Source organism: Chiloscyllium plagiosum, chromosome 1 (genome assembly GCF_004010195.1).
Source record: "Chiloscyllium plagiosum isolate BGI_BamShark_2017 chromosome 1, ASM401019v2, whole genome shotgun sequence".
Classification (NCBI taxonomy): domain Eukaryota; kingdom Metazoa; phylum Chordata; class Chondrichthyes; order Orectolobiformes; family Hemiscylliidae; genus Chiloscyllium; species Chiloscyllium plagiosum.
The window spans coordinates 28,342,398-28,357,202 of record NC_057710.1 but is presented as its reverse complement, the minus strand read 5'-3'; the positions used below and the strand labels follow the sequence as shown (position 1 = coordinate 28,357,202).

General features: G+C 42.6%; 1 protein-coding gene across 4 annotated transcripts in view; it reads right to left on the bottom strand.

Moving 5' to 3' along the window:
- Positions 1-14,805, bottom strand: part of tacc3 (transforming, acidic coiled-coil containing protein 3) — a 53,411-nt gene that overhangs the window by 18,857 nt on the left and 19,749 nt on the right. For all 4 annotated transcript variants that reach the window (XM_043710426.1, XM_043710347.1, XM_043710519.1 and 1 more), the window contains 2 exons: positions 11,349-11,556; positions 6,458-6,516 (listed from right to left, as the gene is read on the bottom strand). In XM_043710426.1, coding sequence (XP_043566361.1) covers positions 6,458-6,516; positions 11,349-11,556 — 267 coding nt within the window. The remainder of the gene's footprint in view (positions 1-6,457; positions 6,517-11,348; positions 11,557-14,805) is intronic.

The following is a 14,805-nucleotide window of genomic DNA, read 5'->3' as shown; positions in this document are numbered from 1 at the left end:
AGGCAAGATTTCAGGGAGCTAGGGTGGAAGCTGAGAGCTAGAACAAAGTTCATTGGTTTGTTACCCATGCCATGTAATAGCAAGATGAGGATTAGGGAGAGATATCAGCTGAACATGTGGCTGCAGGAATGGTGCAGGAAGGAGTATTTCAGGTATATGGATAATTGGGGCTCATTCTAGAGAAGGAGAGAGCTCTACAAACAGAGGGGTACTAATATCCTGGGTGGGAAATTTGCTACTGCTATTCAGGTGGGTTTAAACTAGCTCAGCGGGGGGGTGGGAAACTGTGGTGCAGTTGCAGTGCACAGGCGGATGAATGTGAGGAGGACGGACAGGATTTCATGGTCATAGGAATGAGCAGCAGACAGTAAGCTGGCTTGAAGTGTGTCGACGGTGGCTGAAAGAACTTTTGATGAGGACTCTACTGAGGTGGTATGGACTGAGGTTAGAAACAAGGAGGGGTCAGACTGCTGGGAGTTTAAAAATAGGCTCCCACAAAGTTTCCAGGGAGGTGGAGGAGAGGATTGGGAAAACAATTGTATAGGAATGAAAGGAACAGGCGGTCATTATGAGGGACCTATCTTTCCCAACATTGACTGGAAATGCTATAACTCTAGTATGTTGGATGGATCAGTTTTGAGCTGAAAAATGTGTTGCTGGAAAAGCGCAGCAGGTCAGGCAGCATCAAAGGAGCAGGAGAATCGACGTTTCGGGTATAAGCCCTTCTTCAGGGATGGATCAGTTTTTGTCCAATGAGTACAGGAGGGTTTCCTTGTTGTGGTTCTGTTCGCTGAGCTTGGAATTTGTGTTGCAGACGTTTCATCCCCTGTCTCGGTGACATCCTGAGTGCTTGGGAGCCTCCTGTGAAGCGCTTCTGTGATGTTTCCTCCGGTATTTATAGTGGTTTGTCTCTGTTGCTTCTGGTTGTCAGTTCCAGCTGTCTGCTGCAGTGGTCGGTATATTGGGTCCAGGTCGATGTGCTTATTGATTGAATCGGTGGATGAGTGCCATGCCTCTAGGAATTCCCTGGCTGTTCTCTGTTTGGCTTGTCCTATAATAGTAGTGTTGTCCCCAGTCGACATGTTGCTTGTCATCTGCATGTGTGGCTACTAAGGATAGCTGGTCGTGTCGTTTCGTGGCTAGTTGGTGTTCATGGATGCGGATCGTTAGCTGTCTTCCTGTTTGTCCTATGTAGTGTTTTGTGCAGTCCTTGCATGGGATTTTGTACACTACATTGGTTTTGCTCATGCTGGGTATCAGGTCCTTCCTCCTGGTGAGTTGTTGTCTGAGAGTGGCTGTTGGTTTGTGTGCTGTTATGAGCCCTAGTGATTGCAGTATTCTGGCTGTCAGTTCAGAAATGTTTTTGATGTTAGTGTGGCTAGTCCTTTGGATTGCGGCATGTCCTCTTTCCGTGGTCTTTCCCTTAGGCATCTGTTGATGAAATTGCGCGGGTATCAGTTTTTGGCGAATACCTTGTAGAGGTGTTCCTATTCCTCTTTTCGCAGTTCTGGTGTACTGCAGTGTGTTGTGGCCTTTTTGGACAGTGTCTTGATGCAACGTCTTTTGTGTGTTGGGGTGGTTGCTTTTGTAGTTCAGGACTTGGTCTGTGTGGCTTTCCTGTGTACCTTTGTGGTGAATTCTCCATTAGGTGTTCTCTGTACCATCACGTCTAGGAATGGGAGTTGGTTGTCCTTTTCTTCCTCTCCAGTGAATCGGATTCCTGAGTGTGGCGTTGATGATCTGGAGTGTGTTCTTTATTTCTGTGTTTTTAATGATTACAAAGGTGTCATCCACATATCGGACCCAGAGTTTGGGTTGAATTTGCAATAAGACTGTTTGTTCTAATCTTTGCATTACAGCTTCTGCTATGAGTCCCGAGATGGGGGAGCCCATGGGTGTGCCGTTGATTTGTTCATATATTTGGTTGTTGAATATGAAGTGTGTTGAGGCACAGCTCCAGTAGTTTGAGTGTGCCATCTTTGTTGATAGGTTCACCATCCTGTTGTCTGTTCTGTGCGTCCAGCAGGTTGGCTAGTGTTTCTCTGGCGAGGGTTTTGTTGATAGAGGTGAACAGTGCCATTACATTGAATGAGACCATAGTTTCTTCCTTGTCTATGTGTATATTTCTGATGATGTCCAAGAATTCCTGTGTTGACTGTATAGAGTGTCTGGATCCGCTGATCAGGTGTTTCAGTTTCTGCTGTAGTTCTTTAGCTAGTTTGTGCGATGGTGTCCCTGGTAGTGATACTATTGGTATGAGTGGGATGGCAGGTTTGTGCACATTAGGTAGTCCATAGAATCTGGGGGTGTTGTTGCTTTCAGGTTTCATTCTTTGTAGATCAAACCTGGGTTATCTGTCCTTTTTTTGTAGGTTCCTCTGTTGTTTATCCTATTGGTGAGCTGTGGGGTGGGATCAAACTCCCTCTTTTGGTAGGTGTTGGTATCTGCAAGTAGTTGCACTTTTTAGATGTACTCTGCTCTGTCTAGGATGACTGTCATTCTGCCTTTGTCTGCTGGTAGTATGATTATGTTCTTATCATTTCTTAGTGATTTTAGTGCCTCCCTCTCCTTGGTGTTGAGGTTGTTTTTGTCTTTTCCTTGTTATCAGAGGTACGATACTTTGTCTCACTGTTGTCTCTTCTGTCAGCCCATTGTTCCTGAGTGTGCATTCTAGTGCTGCTAGGAAGTCTGCTGTCTTGGCATCCCTGTGGTTGTAGTTGAGTCCCTTGACCAGTAGTGTTCTTTCAGTGTCTGAGCTGTCTGTGGGAGAGGTTTCTAACCCAGTTGTGTTGTGGTGTCCTCTCTGTTGTGGGTTAGTTTGGCCATTTTTCTTTTAGTGCTTTTTTTGCAGTGTGTGGTCCTGTTCTGTCCTATGGTGACAGCCTGCTCTATGGTCTATCAACAAAGACGGCATACTCAAACTACTGGACCTGTGCCTCACAACACACTTCACATTCAACAACCAGATATATGAACTAATCAACAGCACACCCATGGGCTCACCCACCTCTAGACTCAGAACAGAAGCTGTAATGCAAACATTAGAACAAACAGTCTTACTGCAAATTCAAAGCTGAAAATGTGTTGCTGGAAAAGCGCAGGTCAGGCAGCATCCAAGGAGCGGAGAATCGACCTATCGGGCATGAGCCCTTCAGGAATGAGGCAAGTGTGCCAAGCAGGCTAAGATAAAAGGTAGGGAGGAGGGACTTGGGGGAGGGGGTGTTGGAAATGAAATAGGTGGAAGGGCTCAAGGTGAGGGTAATAGGCCAGAGTGGGGGTGGGGGTGGGAGCAGAGAGGTCAGGAAGAAGATTGCAGGTTAGGAAGGCGGTGCTGAATTCAAGGATTGGGACTGAGACAAGGTGGGGGGAGGGGAAATGAGGAAACTGGAGAAATCTGAGTTCATCCCTTGTGGTTGGAGGGTTCCTAGGCAGCCTGTCTCCCCAATATAGAGGCCACATCGGGTGTAGCGGAGAGAGGCCACCTACTTGCAGAACGTGTCAGAGAACACCTCGGACACCTGGACCAACCAACCCAACCACCCCGTGGCTCAACGCTTCAACTCCCCCTCCCACTCCACCAAGGACATGCAGGTCCTTGGACTCCATTGCCAGACCATAGCAACAAGACAGCTGTAGCAACAAGACGGCTGGAGGAAGAGCACCTCATCTTCTGCCTAGGAACCCTCCAACCACTGCAACAGACAGCTGGAACTGGCAACCGGAAGCAGCAAAGACAAACCACTATAAATGCCGGAGGAAACATCACAGAAGTGCTTCACAGGAGGCTCCCAAGCACTGAGGATGTCACCTAGACAGGGGACGAAACGTCTGCAACACAATTCCCAGCTTGGCGAACAGAACCACAACGAGCACCCGAGCTACAAATCTTCTCAAAATTTGAGGACGGTTTTCTCACACAGTATATCGAAGGGCTGACAAGAGGGGAGGCCACACTGGATCTGGTACTTAATAATGAATGGGATAGATTGGGGTAACAGAATGCAGGGGATGGGGAAATAATCAAAACGTGGACCTGGTTTAAGGAACAGATATTGTGTCCTTGATAGGTATGTTCCTGTCAAGCAGGGAGGAAGCAATAAAGTAAGGGAACCATGGTTTACTAAAGAAATTCTGGTTAAGCGGAAGAGGGAGGCTTGTGACATTGAGATGAGGTGACTGAGAGTTAGGTTAGCTTAGAAGGGATTAAAAGAGGGAATTAAGAGGAGCAAGGCAGGGACATGAGCAGTCTTTAGCAAGTAGAATAAAAGAGAACCCTAAAGCTTTCTATAGGTATGTGAGGAATAGAAGGATGACTAGGGTAAGATTAGGGCCAAAGATGGAAGTGGGAAGTTAAGTGTGGACCCTGTGGAGATCAGAGAAGTGCTAAATGAACATTTCCCATCTGTTTTCACTCAGGAAAAGGAGGATATTGTTCAGGAGAAGACGGAGGTACGAGATATTAGACTAGAAAGGAACGAGGTTAGTTACGAACAGGTGTTATCTACTTTCACTCCTAGAATTGATAAGTCCCCTGGGCTGGATAAGATTTATCAGAGGATTCTCTGGGAAGCGAGGGAGGAGATAGCAGAGCCTTTGGCTTTGATATTTGAGTAGTCATTGTCTACAGGTTTAGAACCAGGACAGGAGGATTGCAAATATTGTGCCCTTGCTCAAGAAAGACAGTAGAGATGACCCAGGAAATTATAGACCGGTGAGCCTTACTTCTGTTGTAGGAAAGAAGTATAAGAGATAGGATTTATAATCATCTAGCAAGCAACAATTTGATTTCAGATAGTCAACATGGTTTCATCAAGGGCAGGTAGTGTCTCAAACCTTATTGAGCTTTTTGAGAAGATGACCAAGCACATAGATGAGGGTAGGGCAGTTGACGTGGTATACATGGACTTCAGTAAAGCCTTTGATAAGTTCCACATGGTAAGCTGCTGGAGAAAATGCAGAGGCATGGAATTGAGGGTGATTTAGCAGTTTGGATTAGAAACTGGCTTTCTGTAAGGCAGCAAGTGGTGGTTGATGGAAAATATTTAGCCTGGAGTGCAGTTGCTAGCAGTGTGCCACAAGGATCTGTTTTGGGACCACTGCTTTGTCATTTTTATAAATGACTTAGACGCAGGCATAGGTGGATGGATTAGTAAATGTCAGAGTAGTGGACAGTTTGGAAGAATGTTACAGTTTGCAGGGAGACTTAGATAAACTGCAGAAATGGGCTGAGGGGTGGCAAATGGAGTTCAATGCAGCTAAATGTGAGGTGATACACTTTGGGAAGAATAACAGGAAGGGGAGAGTACTGGGTCAATGGAAAGGTTCTTGGTAGTGTGGATGTGCAGAGGGATCTTGGAGTCCATGTACATTGATCCCTGAAAGCTGTCACCCAGGTTGATAGTGCTGTTGAGGCATACGGTGTTAGGTTTCATTGGTAGAGGGATTGGGTTCCCCAGCCGTAATGTCATGCTGCAACAATATAAAGCGCTAATGCGGCTGCACTTGGAATATTGTGTACAGTTCTGGTCGCCTCATTACAGGAAGGATGTGGAAGCATTGGAAAGTGTACAGAGGAGATTTACTAGGATGTTGCCTGGTCTGGAGGGAAAGTCTTACAAGGAAAGGCTGAGGCACTTGGGACTGTTCTCATTGGAAAGAAGGCTAAGAGGGGGATTTGAGAGAGACATACAAGATTAGATAGGGTAGACAGTGAAAGTCTTTTTCCTAGGATGACGACATCAACTTGTATGAGGGGATATAACTACAAATTGAGGGGTGATAGATTCAAAACAGATGTCAGAGGCAGGTTCTTTACTCAGTGGTAAGGGCATGGAATGCCCTGCCTGCCAATGTAGTTAACTCGGCCACATTAGGGAGATTTAAACAATCCTTGGATAAGCACATAGATGATGGGATAGTGTAGGGGACAAACTTATAATGGTTCACAGGTCGGCACGACATTGAGGGCCGAAGGGCCTGTTCTGCGCTGTATTGGTCTATGATCTATTTTCCCTATAGCATCAGATGCTGAGGGGTGACCTTAGAGGTTTATAAAATCATGAAGGGCATGGATAGGGTAAATAGTCCAGGTCCAAAACTAGAGGGCACTGGTTTAACGCAAGTAAGAAAAGATTTAAAAAGGTATCTAAGGGGCAACTTTTTCCCCCGGAGAGTATGAAATGAGCTGCCACAGGAAGTGGAGGAGGCTAGTACAATTACAGCATTTAAAAAGGCATCTGGATTGGTATATGAACAGGAAGGGATTAGAGATATATGGGCCAAATGCTGGCAAATGGGACTAGATTAATTTAGGATATGTGCTCAGCATAGAAAGTTGGACCCAAGGGTCTGTTTTCATGCTGTATCTCTATTACTCAGTAATTAGTGAATTCCAACATTTGAAATTAATGAAAACAAACAGGTCACAATAAATTACTAAGTAAGTTTCCATACTTACTGAAGAGTGGCCAAACTGCTCCAGGTAATCAATTTCTATAGGATCATTAAAAGCTGGAACTGTAAACAAAAAATTAAAACAGCTGAAGATACAAATTCAATCATTACCATACATGGAGAATTTAAGTTCAGTGCATATATTAGTCAAACCAAAAACATGGTGTCAGGCTATCATAGAAGCCAATTCATGTATGATTGTTGATCCAATCAACTGAAATAGCCAACCAAGTTTCTCAAACTGCAGGTACTGTGAAGGAAGTGATCTTGTGGAACCACCAGAGTAGATAAACACTAATTGTTTGACTTGCCAATCAAAAAAGTCTCCATTCTTAAATAACCAACAAACATTCATGCCCAACTCTTCAACACAAGCTTAAAAGATTCACACCTACTATGTAGACACATGCTACAAATTTCAAGTCTCGACTTCAAAATATTTGTAGAGAGTGCATGAAGCCTTTTCATTTGTCATCCAACTATGTATTTATCCAAATAAAAGATTGCTTGTCTCATATCCAAAAAGATTAATTTCCATGCTGGGACACGAATATCTAGGTAACAGTTACCATTCCTTAACCCCTCAGCAAATCTAAGTCATTATTAAATTTGCATCACTAATATTAGGTTAACTAAAATGGATTCCCTTTAAGGCATTTGAATCAAAGCACAAAACAAAGCAAACTACAACATGAGAGGACCAGCTACTATCAGAAGATGGGCTTCAACGAATCAGCTGGAGATTTTTGCTCTAGATCAAATCAAAATGGACACAGGAGGAATGCACAAGCACAGAGAAGTTAACTATGTGCTGACAGACAAAAAAAAATGCAATAATTAAAATGGAAAGAGCTTTGAGCCAAATGTTTGAAAAGCCTATTTCCAAACTATTCACAACAAAGCCTGTGGTCCACCGTTTCTTGACTTGTCTAATTCTCACTTCAAATTGGGCATGTTAAATCTGCATTATAATTTTTTGTTCAGTATCTACTTGTGCTCTCGACTAGTAACAAAGATGTTCATTTCAAATCCTCATTTGGTTTTACCTCGAGATCAATGGATGATTTTCTGTTTAGTTTGCTGTAATTTCCAAACCACTCCCTGAAGCAGCCGAAAGAAAGTCATTCTGCTATAACACCTATTTCATTAGTATGAATTGGCTATAAACAATGTGGACATTGTTTGGATAACATGAATTTTCTAATAGAAAATTGCAATTACTGTTCAGTAATGATCTTCCACAATGCAATTTTCTATATAGTAGTTTTCCATAGTGTGAAGTTGCAGAGGAACAGTTGTCACATTATAGCAGAACCATAAATTCTCCAAGAGATGAGCAAACAAAAACAAAATGCTGGTGGAACTCACCAGGCCTGGCAGCATCTATGGGGAGAAAGCAGAGTTCTTGGTGACAGTTCAGAACTGATGCCCAATGGGACTGTACATAAGAATCATTGGACCCAAATGCCAACTTGCTTCTCTACACAGATGCTGTCAGCTTTGCCAAGATTCTCCAGTGACATGTTTTTATGCCACAGATTTGCACAACTGAATCACTAATGCCACTTTTCATACCTGAACAAAGGCAGCCATCTGTTTGGCCAAAAAGCTCTGGACAGTTATGAAACAAGAACAATTATTCCAGTTAGAGGAGGAAAAAGCCTGCCCTGTTACCTACAAAGTGATTCTCATGTCATTATAAGTCAGAAAAAACATGGACCTAAAATCCCTGATGCTGCCAGACCTAGACAATAACTCCAGTACCTTTGGAGTTAAATTTTACTCAGAGTACTTCACTTTTGTTGTAAATGTTGATGGCAGCCAGCACAACAGTCAGATGGGACTTGCAACGGGAGAAGGCAAAGATTTCCCAGGGAAGACAAGAACAAGGGAATGATTGACAGTAACCAGATGTCATTCCACAATGCAAGAGTAATCTTCAGAGCTTGGAATAAAATACTTAGTGGGAAACAGGCCATTTGGTCTACAAGCCCACACTGATCCTCTTAAGAGCATCCCACCCAGACCTATCTGCATTTCCCAGTGGTTAGCACACCTAACCTGCACATCTCTGGCCGTGTTGCCGAATCTACCTAGTTTGCACATATTTGGACTGTGGGAGAAGACTGGAGCACCTGGAAGAAAGCCACGCAGACTTGGAGAATGCCTTTATGGAGTTTGCAGTCATCTAAAGGTGGAATTGAACCAGTGTCCCTGGTGTTTGGAGGCAATGCTAACCTCCAAGCCACTAACACAAAGCTGTCAGTCACAAAGCAAAATTTAGGAGTCATGAGGCAGCAATATCTGGATTGAGTTCCAACAACTGTATGGCTCCATTTAGTCTTTATGTATATACCTAATGGACATAGCCTAACTGGCTTTTAGAAACTCTATTCTTGTCCAGAAAAATCAATTGGTGGAAAAGAAAAAAAAAGGGTGCTTTAAGGAGTATACTCTAATCTACTGAAACAAATCCTTGCTCAACCAAAAACCCCACTAAGTTCATAATTTACAACACAAATGAATATAAAAACAGTATTAGACTGTTGGAAGTGATAGATTAGAACTTCTGAGCTGGAGCTTGCCCACTCAATCGATTTCTTCTGCACCCCTCCTTCCCCTCCCATTCATGGCCAGTGATGTCCAGGAGGAAAGCCAGTGTGGCCTTGGACTCTGGGCCCCAGCATGTAATTGGGACTCCTGGTCTCAGTGAAGCTTAATAGTCTGGTTTGGAAAGATTGTTATCCTGATCACATTTATTTATTTTCATTTATTGCTGAACATCTCATTTCTCTGCCCACCCAATCTATAGCTAGGTGCCTTGCTACCTCAGATGGATGTATGCTCGCTGAGCCAGAAGGCTCATTTCCAGACGTTTTGTCACCATACTAAGTATCATCAGTGGGCCTCTGCGCAAAGCACTGCTGATAATTCCTGCTTTCTATTTATGAGTTTGCATTTCTTTGGATTGGTGATGTCATTTTTTGTTTCTTTTTCTCAGGGGGTGGTAGATGGGATCCAAGTCAATGTATTTGTTGATAGAGTTCTGGTTGGAATGCCATGCTTCTAGGATTTATCGTGCATGTCTGTTTGGCTTGCCCTTGGATGGATGTGTTGTCCTTCCTCATATCTAAGGATACTAGTGAGAGGGTCACGCCGTTTTGTGGCTAATTGATGTTCATTTGTCCTGGTGGCTAGTTTTCTGCCTGTTTACCAAGGCATCATGGTGGCCCACAAACCCACCAACACACTAAAACAGCAGCTAATGAACTTGAAAGACCTTATATAAACAGGCAAAGCTAATGTCATTTACAAAAAAAAAATGACAAAGGTCACAAACTACATTGAACAAACAGGCAGAAAACTAGCCACATGAACATCAACTAGCCACAAAACGACATGACCCTCTCTCACTAGTGTCCTTACATATAAGGACACCACTTTGACTGGGACAACACATCCATCTTAGGACAAGCCAAACAGACACGCATGAGAATTCCTAGAAGCAGGGTATTCCAACCAGAATTCTGTCAACAAACACAGTTAGACCCCATCTACCACCCCCAAGAAAAAAGAAATTACATCACCAACCCAAAGAAATGCAAACATAAATGGAAAGCAGTGCTTTGCCTGGAGGCCCACTGAAGATGTTACCTAATACGGAGGCAAAACATCTGGAAATGAACCTTCCAGCTCAGCGAACAAAGCTACACCCAGAACCTCAACTTCAGTTACAAATCTTCTCAAAACTCACCTCAGATGGAGCTAAAAGGGGTGACTTGTACACTTGACTGTAGTCATGTGAGTACGTGACAATAAAATTCATTCTAATTTTAAAGAGAACTTTTTGGGGGGGAACCTAGCTCAAGTATATGCATGGGCTTGAATCAGTCATATTTAAACAAGGAGGGTTATTTCTTTGCAGTGGAGTGTGGGATACAGATGAATTAATGTTATTTCTGCAACTATAAATTCTGATACAGAACAAGAATGAGGAAATATATATATTCAGCTAAAAATGATATGTTAGCATGAGACATGATTATAGAACAATGGTAGATGTCTGGGCAAACAGGAAAAACATCTGTCTCCCACTTGTACAGAGACACAGGAATAAACCCCAATTAAAAGGGCTTAGTGATAAGATGCTGTGAGGGGCAGCACAGATGGAGGGAGTAGATAATGGTAAGCAAAGGATGGGATGACATCAAACAACCTTATGGGGGGCCAGAGATAGGCATTTGTCACGGACAAGGCCGGATAAACAGCAGTTGTGACATCAGTCTTAAGGAAATGAATGACGAAAGCGGAGGATGGGGGCAAACAATGAAATAAGAAAAAAACATGGGGATTCAAACTGTATAAATCGAGAGTTTGTTGGATTTGATGTGCATTTGTCATTGCCTTACCTGGCATTAGACATTGCACCCACTTGCAAGTGTACAAATAAACGACACTGTTTCAGATTTTTGGTCTCGGACTGAAATTATTGAAGTGAGTGAGCTTTTGTTTCTCACAGGAGTATTACATGACAACCAAGCAAAACCAACTACATAATGTTACAAGTCCAAACTAAGCCATGACGTGACAGGTTTTGAAGTTTGTCACTAAGAATTTAATTCCCCTTGTTTCACATTCGTTTTCTGAACAAATGTTAATATTTATGCACAAATTAGAGCTACTATCTTAGGTTAGTACCATCTTCCACTGGTCTGAAGGTAAAAATCAAGTCTGATATGAATAGAGAAAACAAATACTGGACAGCTGGATTGCAGATTTAAAATGTTCAACTACTGCTGAAGTGAAAGAATTTAAGCAGAAGTCAAGAGCCAGACTTGGATAAAAGGAAACAGTAGGCTTGATATATTCCTTGACTGACAAGGTAGCAATCTTACTTTGGTCAGCAGGCCTGAATTCTTCAGTTTCACTTTCAATAACATTGCGGAATGTAGAGGATCCTGGTACAGAGAAGCCAAAGTCAATACCATCCAGTATTTCTGCATCAGTCATTGTTGATGGTACTCTGCCATCAGCAATTATTCGCTCAAAATTGAGTGGCAGCCTCATCTCAATGTTTTCAGCTTCAGGTGAAGAGATGGGATCCTAAGAGAGTGAATACATTTGTCAGGTCATAATTGGAAACCTTCAGCTACCACATACAGCTTCATGATGCACTGATGGACTCAGCTATATCTGTCTTCCCCCAAAGCTTCCCATTTCTCAAGTTATTCAAAATTATGCCTTTGGAGGCAAACAAAAGCTTAACTATATTTTATCATTACTGCAAAATACACATGACAAAATCAAAATGAAATTATATGGCACTGTTGTAGTCCAACTAGAGTCTTTTAAATTCAAGAATTAAGCAATTTTAAAATTTGATCACTTTTTAAAGAGAAGAGAGAATTTAATAATTTCCTGTGGGGTATTAAAATGTCATAGGAAACAGTTGTAGCCACATGGTTACCAAGGCTGATTCGTGGGGAGTGTGTGCATCAGTGTTGGAGATCACAATTGTGAACTTCACTCAATTACTTACTAAAATAAATTCAAGGAGGTGGCTGTCACTGGCTCAACCAAAGTTTTGTCTATCTGTAACTGCAATGCAACTGGGAGCTGTCTTCTTGAACAGGAAGTCTTTGGAGGTGAGGACATCTGCAGCTGTTCTGGAGTTCCAAGATTTTGACCCAGATTTTCCAACAGTGAATGGAAGTGATATAGTTCAGAGCCAGAAAGGAGGGTGAAATTGGAGGAAGTATGTTCAAGTAGTGACATTTCTATGCACCTGTTAGCCTTGTCTATCTGGGAGTTACAGATAGGAAGACACTTAAAATGAGCCCATGTTACTGCAATGCATGCTGTAGATGGTACACTGCTGAAAGGGAACAAATGTTGAATCTTCCTAATTGCAATGCTTTGACTTGGAACGGCATTAAGCTTGTTGATGGAGCTGCATTCAGTCAAGGTTAGTGGACAGGCTGTCACTTGCTGCAAGACTGCTAGCCCCTGACCTGCTGCTGCAGAGATAGTATTTATGGCTAGTCTAATTCAGTTTCTGGTTAGTGGTAACTCTCCCAGGATGTGACTAATGGGGATTTCAGCAAGGGTAATATCATTGCATTTCAAGGGAGCAATAGCCCTTCCTTTGCTCTAACTCCCTTGTAATAAGGCATGCATTCTATTTGTCTTACACTTTGTATCTACATGCTGACTTTGTGCAGAAGGACACCTAGATCCTGCTGTAGTACAGTCCATTGGAGTCATTTACAGAATCTGCTTTCTGTTAGAGGACAGAGTCCTACAGTATGGTCCTTTGGCCCAAACTAGTCCTTGCCAATCAATCAATGTCCTTCCACATGAACCACATTTCCCTGCACTTGGCCCATATCCTTCTAAACCTATGTATTTGTCCAAATGCTTTTTGAAAGGTTTAGTATACCCAGCTCAACCACTTCTGCTAGCAGCTCATTCCATATGTTTAGAAATGTTGGTCCTCTGGATTCTTTATTCCTTCCCCTCTAACCTTAAACCCTCTATTCCTCTACCGTGGAAAATGGCTGAATGCATTCACCCGATCCATGCATCTCATGAGCTTATACACTTCCATAACACCCACTTCCAGTCTCCTACAAAAAAAAAGTCCTAGCTTGTTCAACTTTTCCCTATGGCTCAGACCTTCAAGTCCAGGCAGCATCCTTGTAAATTTCTTCCACACTCTTTGCAGTTTAATAACATCCTTCCTACAGCAAGGTGATCAAAACTGAATACCCAAGTGCAGCCTGTATAACTTCAATTTTCAATGCCCTGACTGAAGGCCAGTGTGCCAGAAGCCTTCATTGTTGTGTTTACCTGTGACTCCAGAGAACTATGAACCTGACCTCCAATGTCATTCTGTTCCACTGCACTCCTTAAGGCCATTCACCATGAAATGCCTACCTTGATTTGACTTTCCAAAAAGCAAGACCTCACTTATCTATATTAAAATCCATTTGCTTTCTCAGTCCACTTCCCCAGCTGATAAAGTCCTGCTGCAATTTCTGAACCTTTCTCACTATCCAATTTATCATCTATTTTGAAGTCATCTGCAAACTTACCAATCATACATGTACATTGTTATCTGTATCAGTGATTTGTATGACAAACAGTCACAGGCACTCCACAAGCCACAAGTCCAACAAGCATCCTTTAACCATTACCTTCTGTTTCCAACCATCAAGCCAATTGTGTATCCAATTTGCCAGCTCATACTGGATTCTATGTGATCTTACCTTCCACAGCAGACCATTGGAACCTTAAAGACCTTACTGAAATCCATACCAACTACATCTACCACCCTACCCTCGTCAACATTTCTGATCACTTCAAAGAACTCAAATTTGAGGGGCATGGTCTCCCACTCAGTCATGCTGATTACTCCTAATCCAACCCTTTCTTTCCAAATGCATTTATCTCTCAATCTTAATCTACCACAGATGTTATGCCTACTGGTATTAGTTCCATTTTTTTGAGCAGCCCTTGAATAATGGCACAACATTCACTACCTTTTAGCCTTCTCAGACCTCACCCGTGGCTAATGATGCAAAATATCAGCCAGTGCCCCTGTAATTTCTTCTCTAGCCTTTTGCAGTGTTCTTGGTTATAGCTGGTCAGGACCATGAGACTTATCCACTTTCGTACATTCTAATACATTGAACACCTCCTCTGCTGTGATATGCACTGTCCAAGATATCACCAGTAAATTAAGTTCCGAAGTCTTTGTGTCTTTCTCCATAGTAAACACAGGAGAAATATTCATTGAGGATCTCATTTAATGGCTGAAATTCTGCACATACATAGCTACTTTGGTCCTTGAGGGATCCTATTCTCACTAGTTATTCTTTTTCCTTTAATAGGTTTAAAAAACCTCTTTGGATTCACTCTAATCCTCTCAGCCAACATGGTCTCATGCCCCTTTTTCACCCTCCTGATTTCTTTCAGTAAACTCCTGTATCCCTTATATACCTCCAGGGATTCCCTTGGTCCAGCTGCTGGTACCTTAGCCATGCATTCTCCTTTTTTCTGGTCAAAGACTCAAAATCTCTTGCCATCCATGCCCTTCACCCTCACAGGAACATGCAGACGTTGAACTCTAGCTATCTCACTTTTAAAGGCCTCCCGCTTGCCAGAATTCCTTTTGCCTGGAAACAAACTACTCCAAACAACCCCTGTCTAATTCCATCAAAATTTGTCTTTCCACAGTTTAGAACTTGAACTGATCAGTCTTGTCCCTCTGCATAACTATTTTAAAATTAGTAGATCTATAGTCACTGGTCCCCAAGTCACACCACCACTGTCACCTCACTTGTCCTGCCC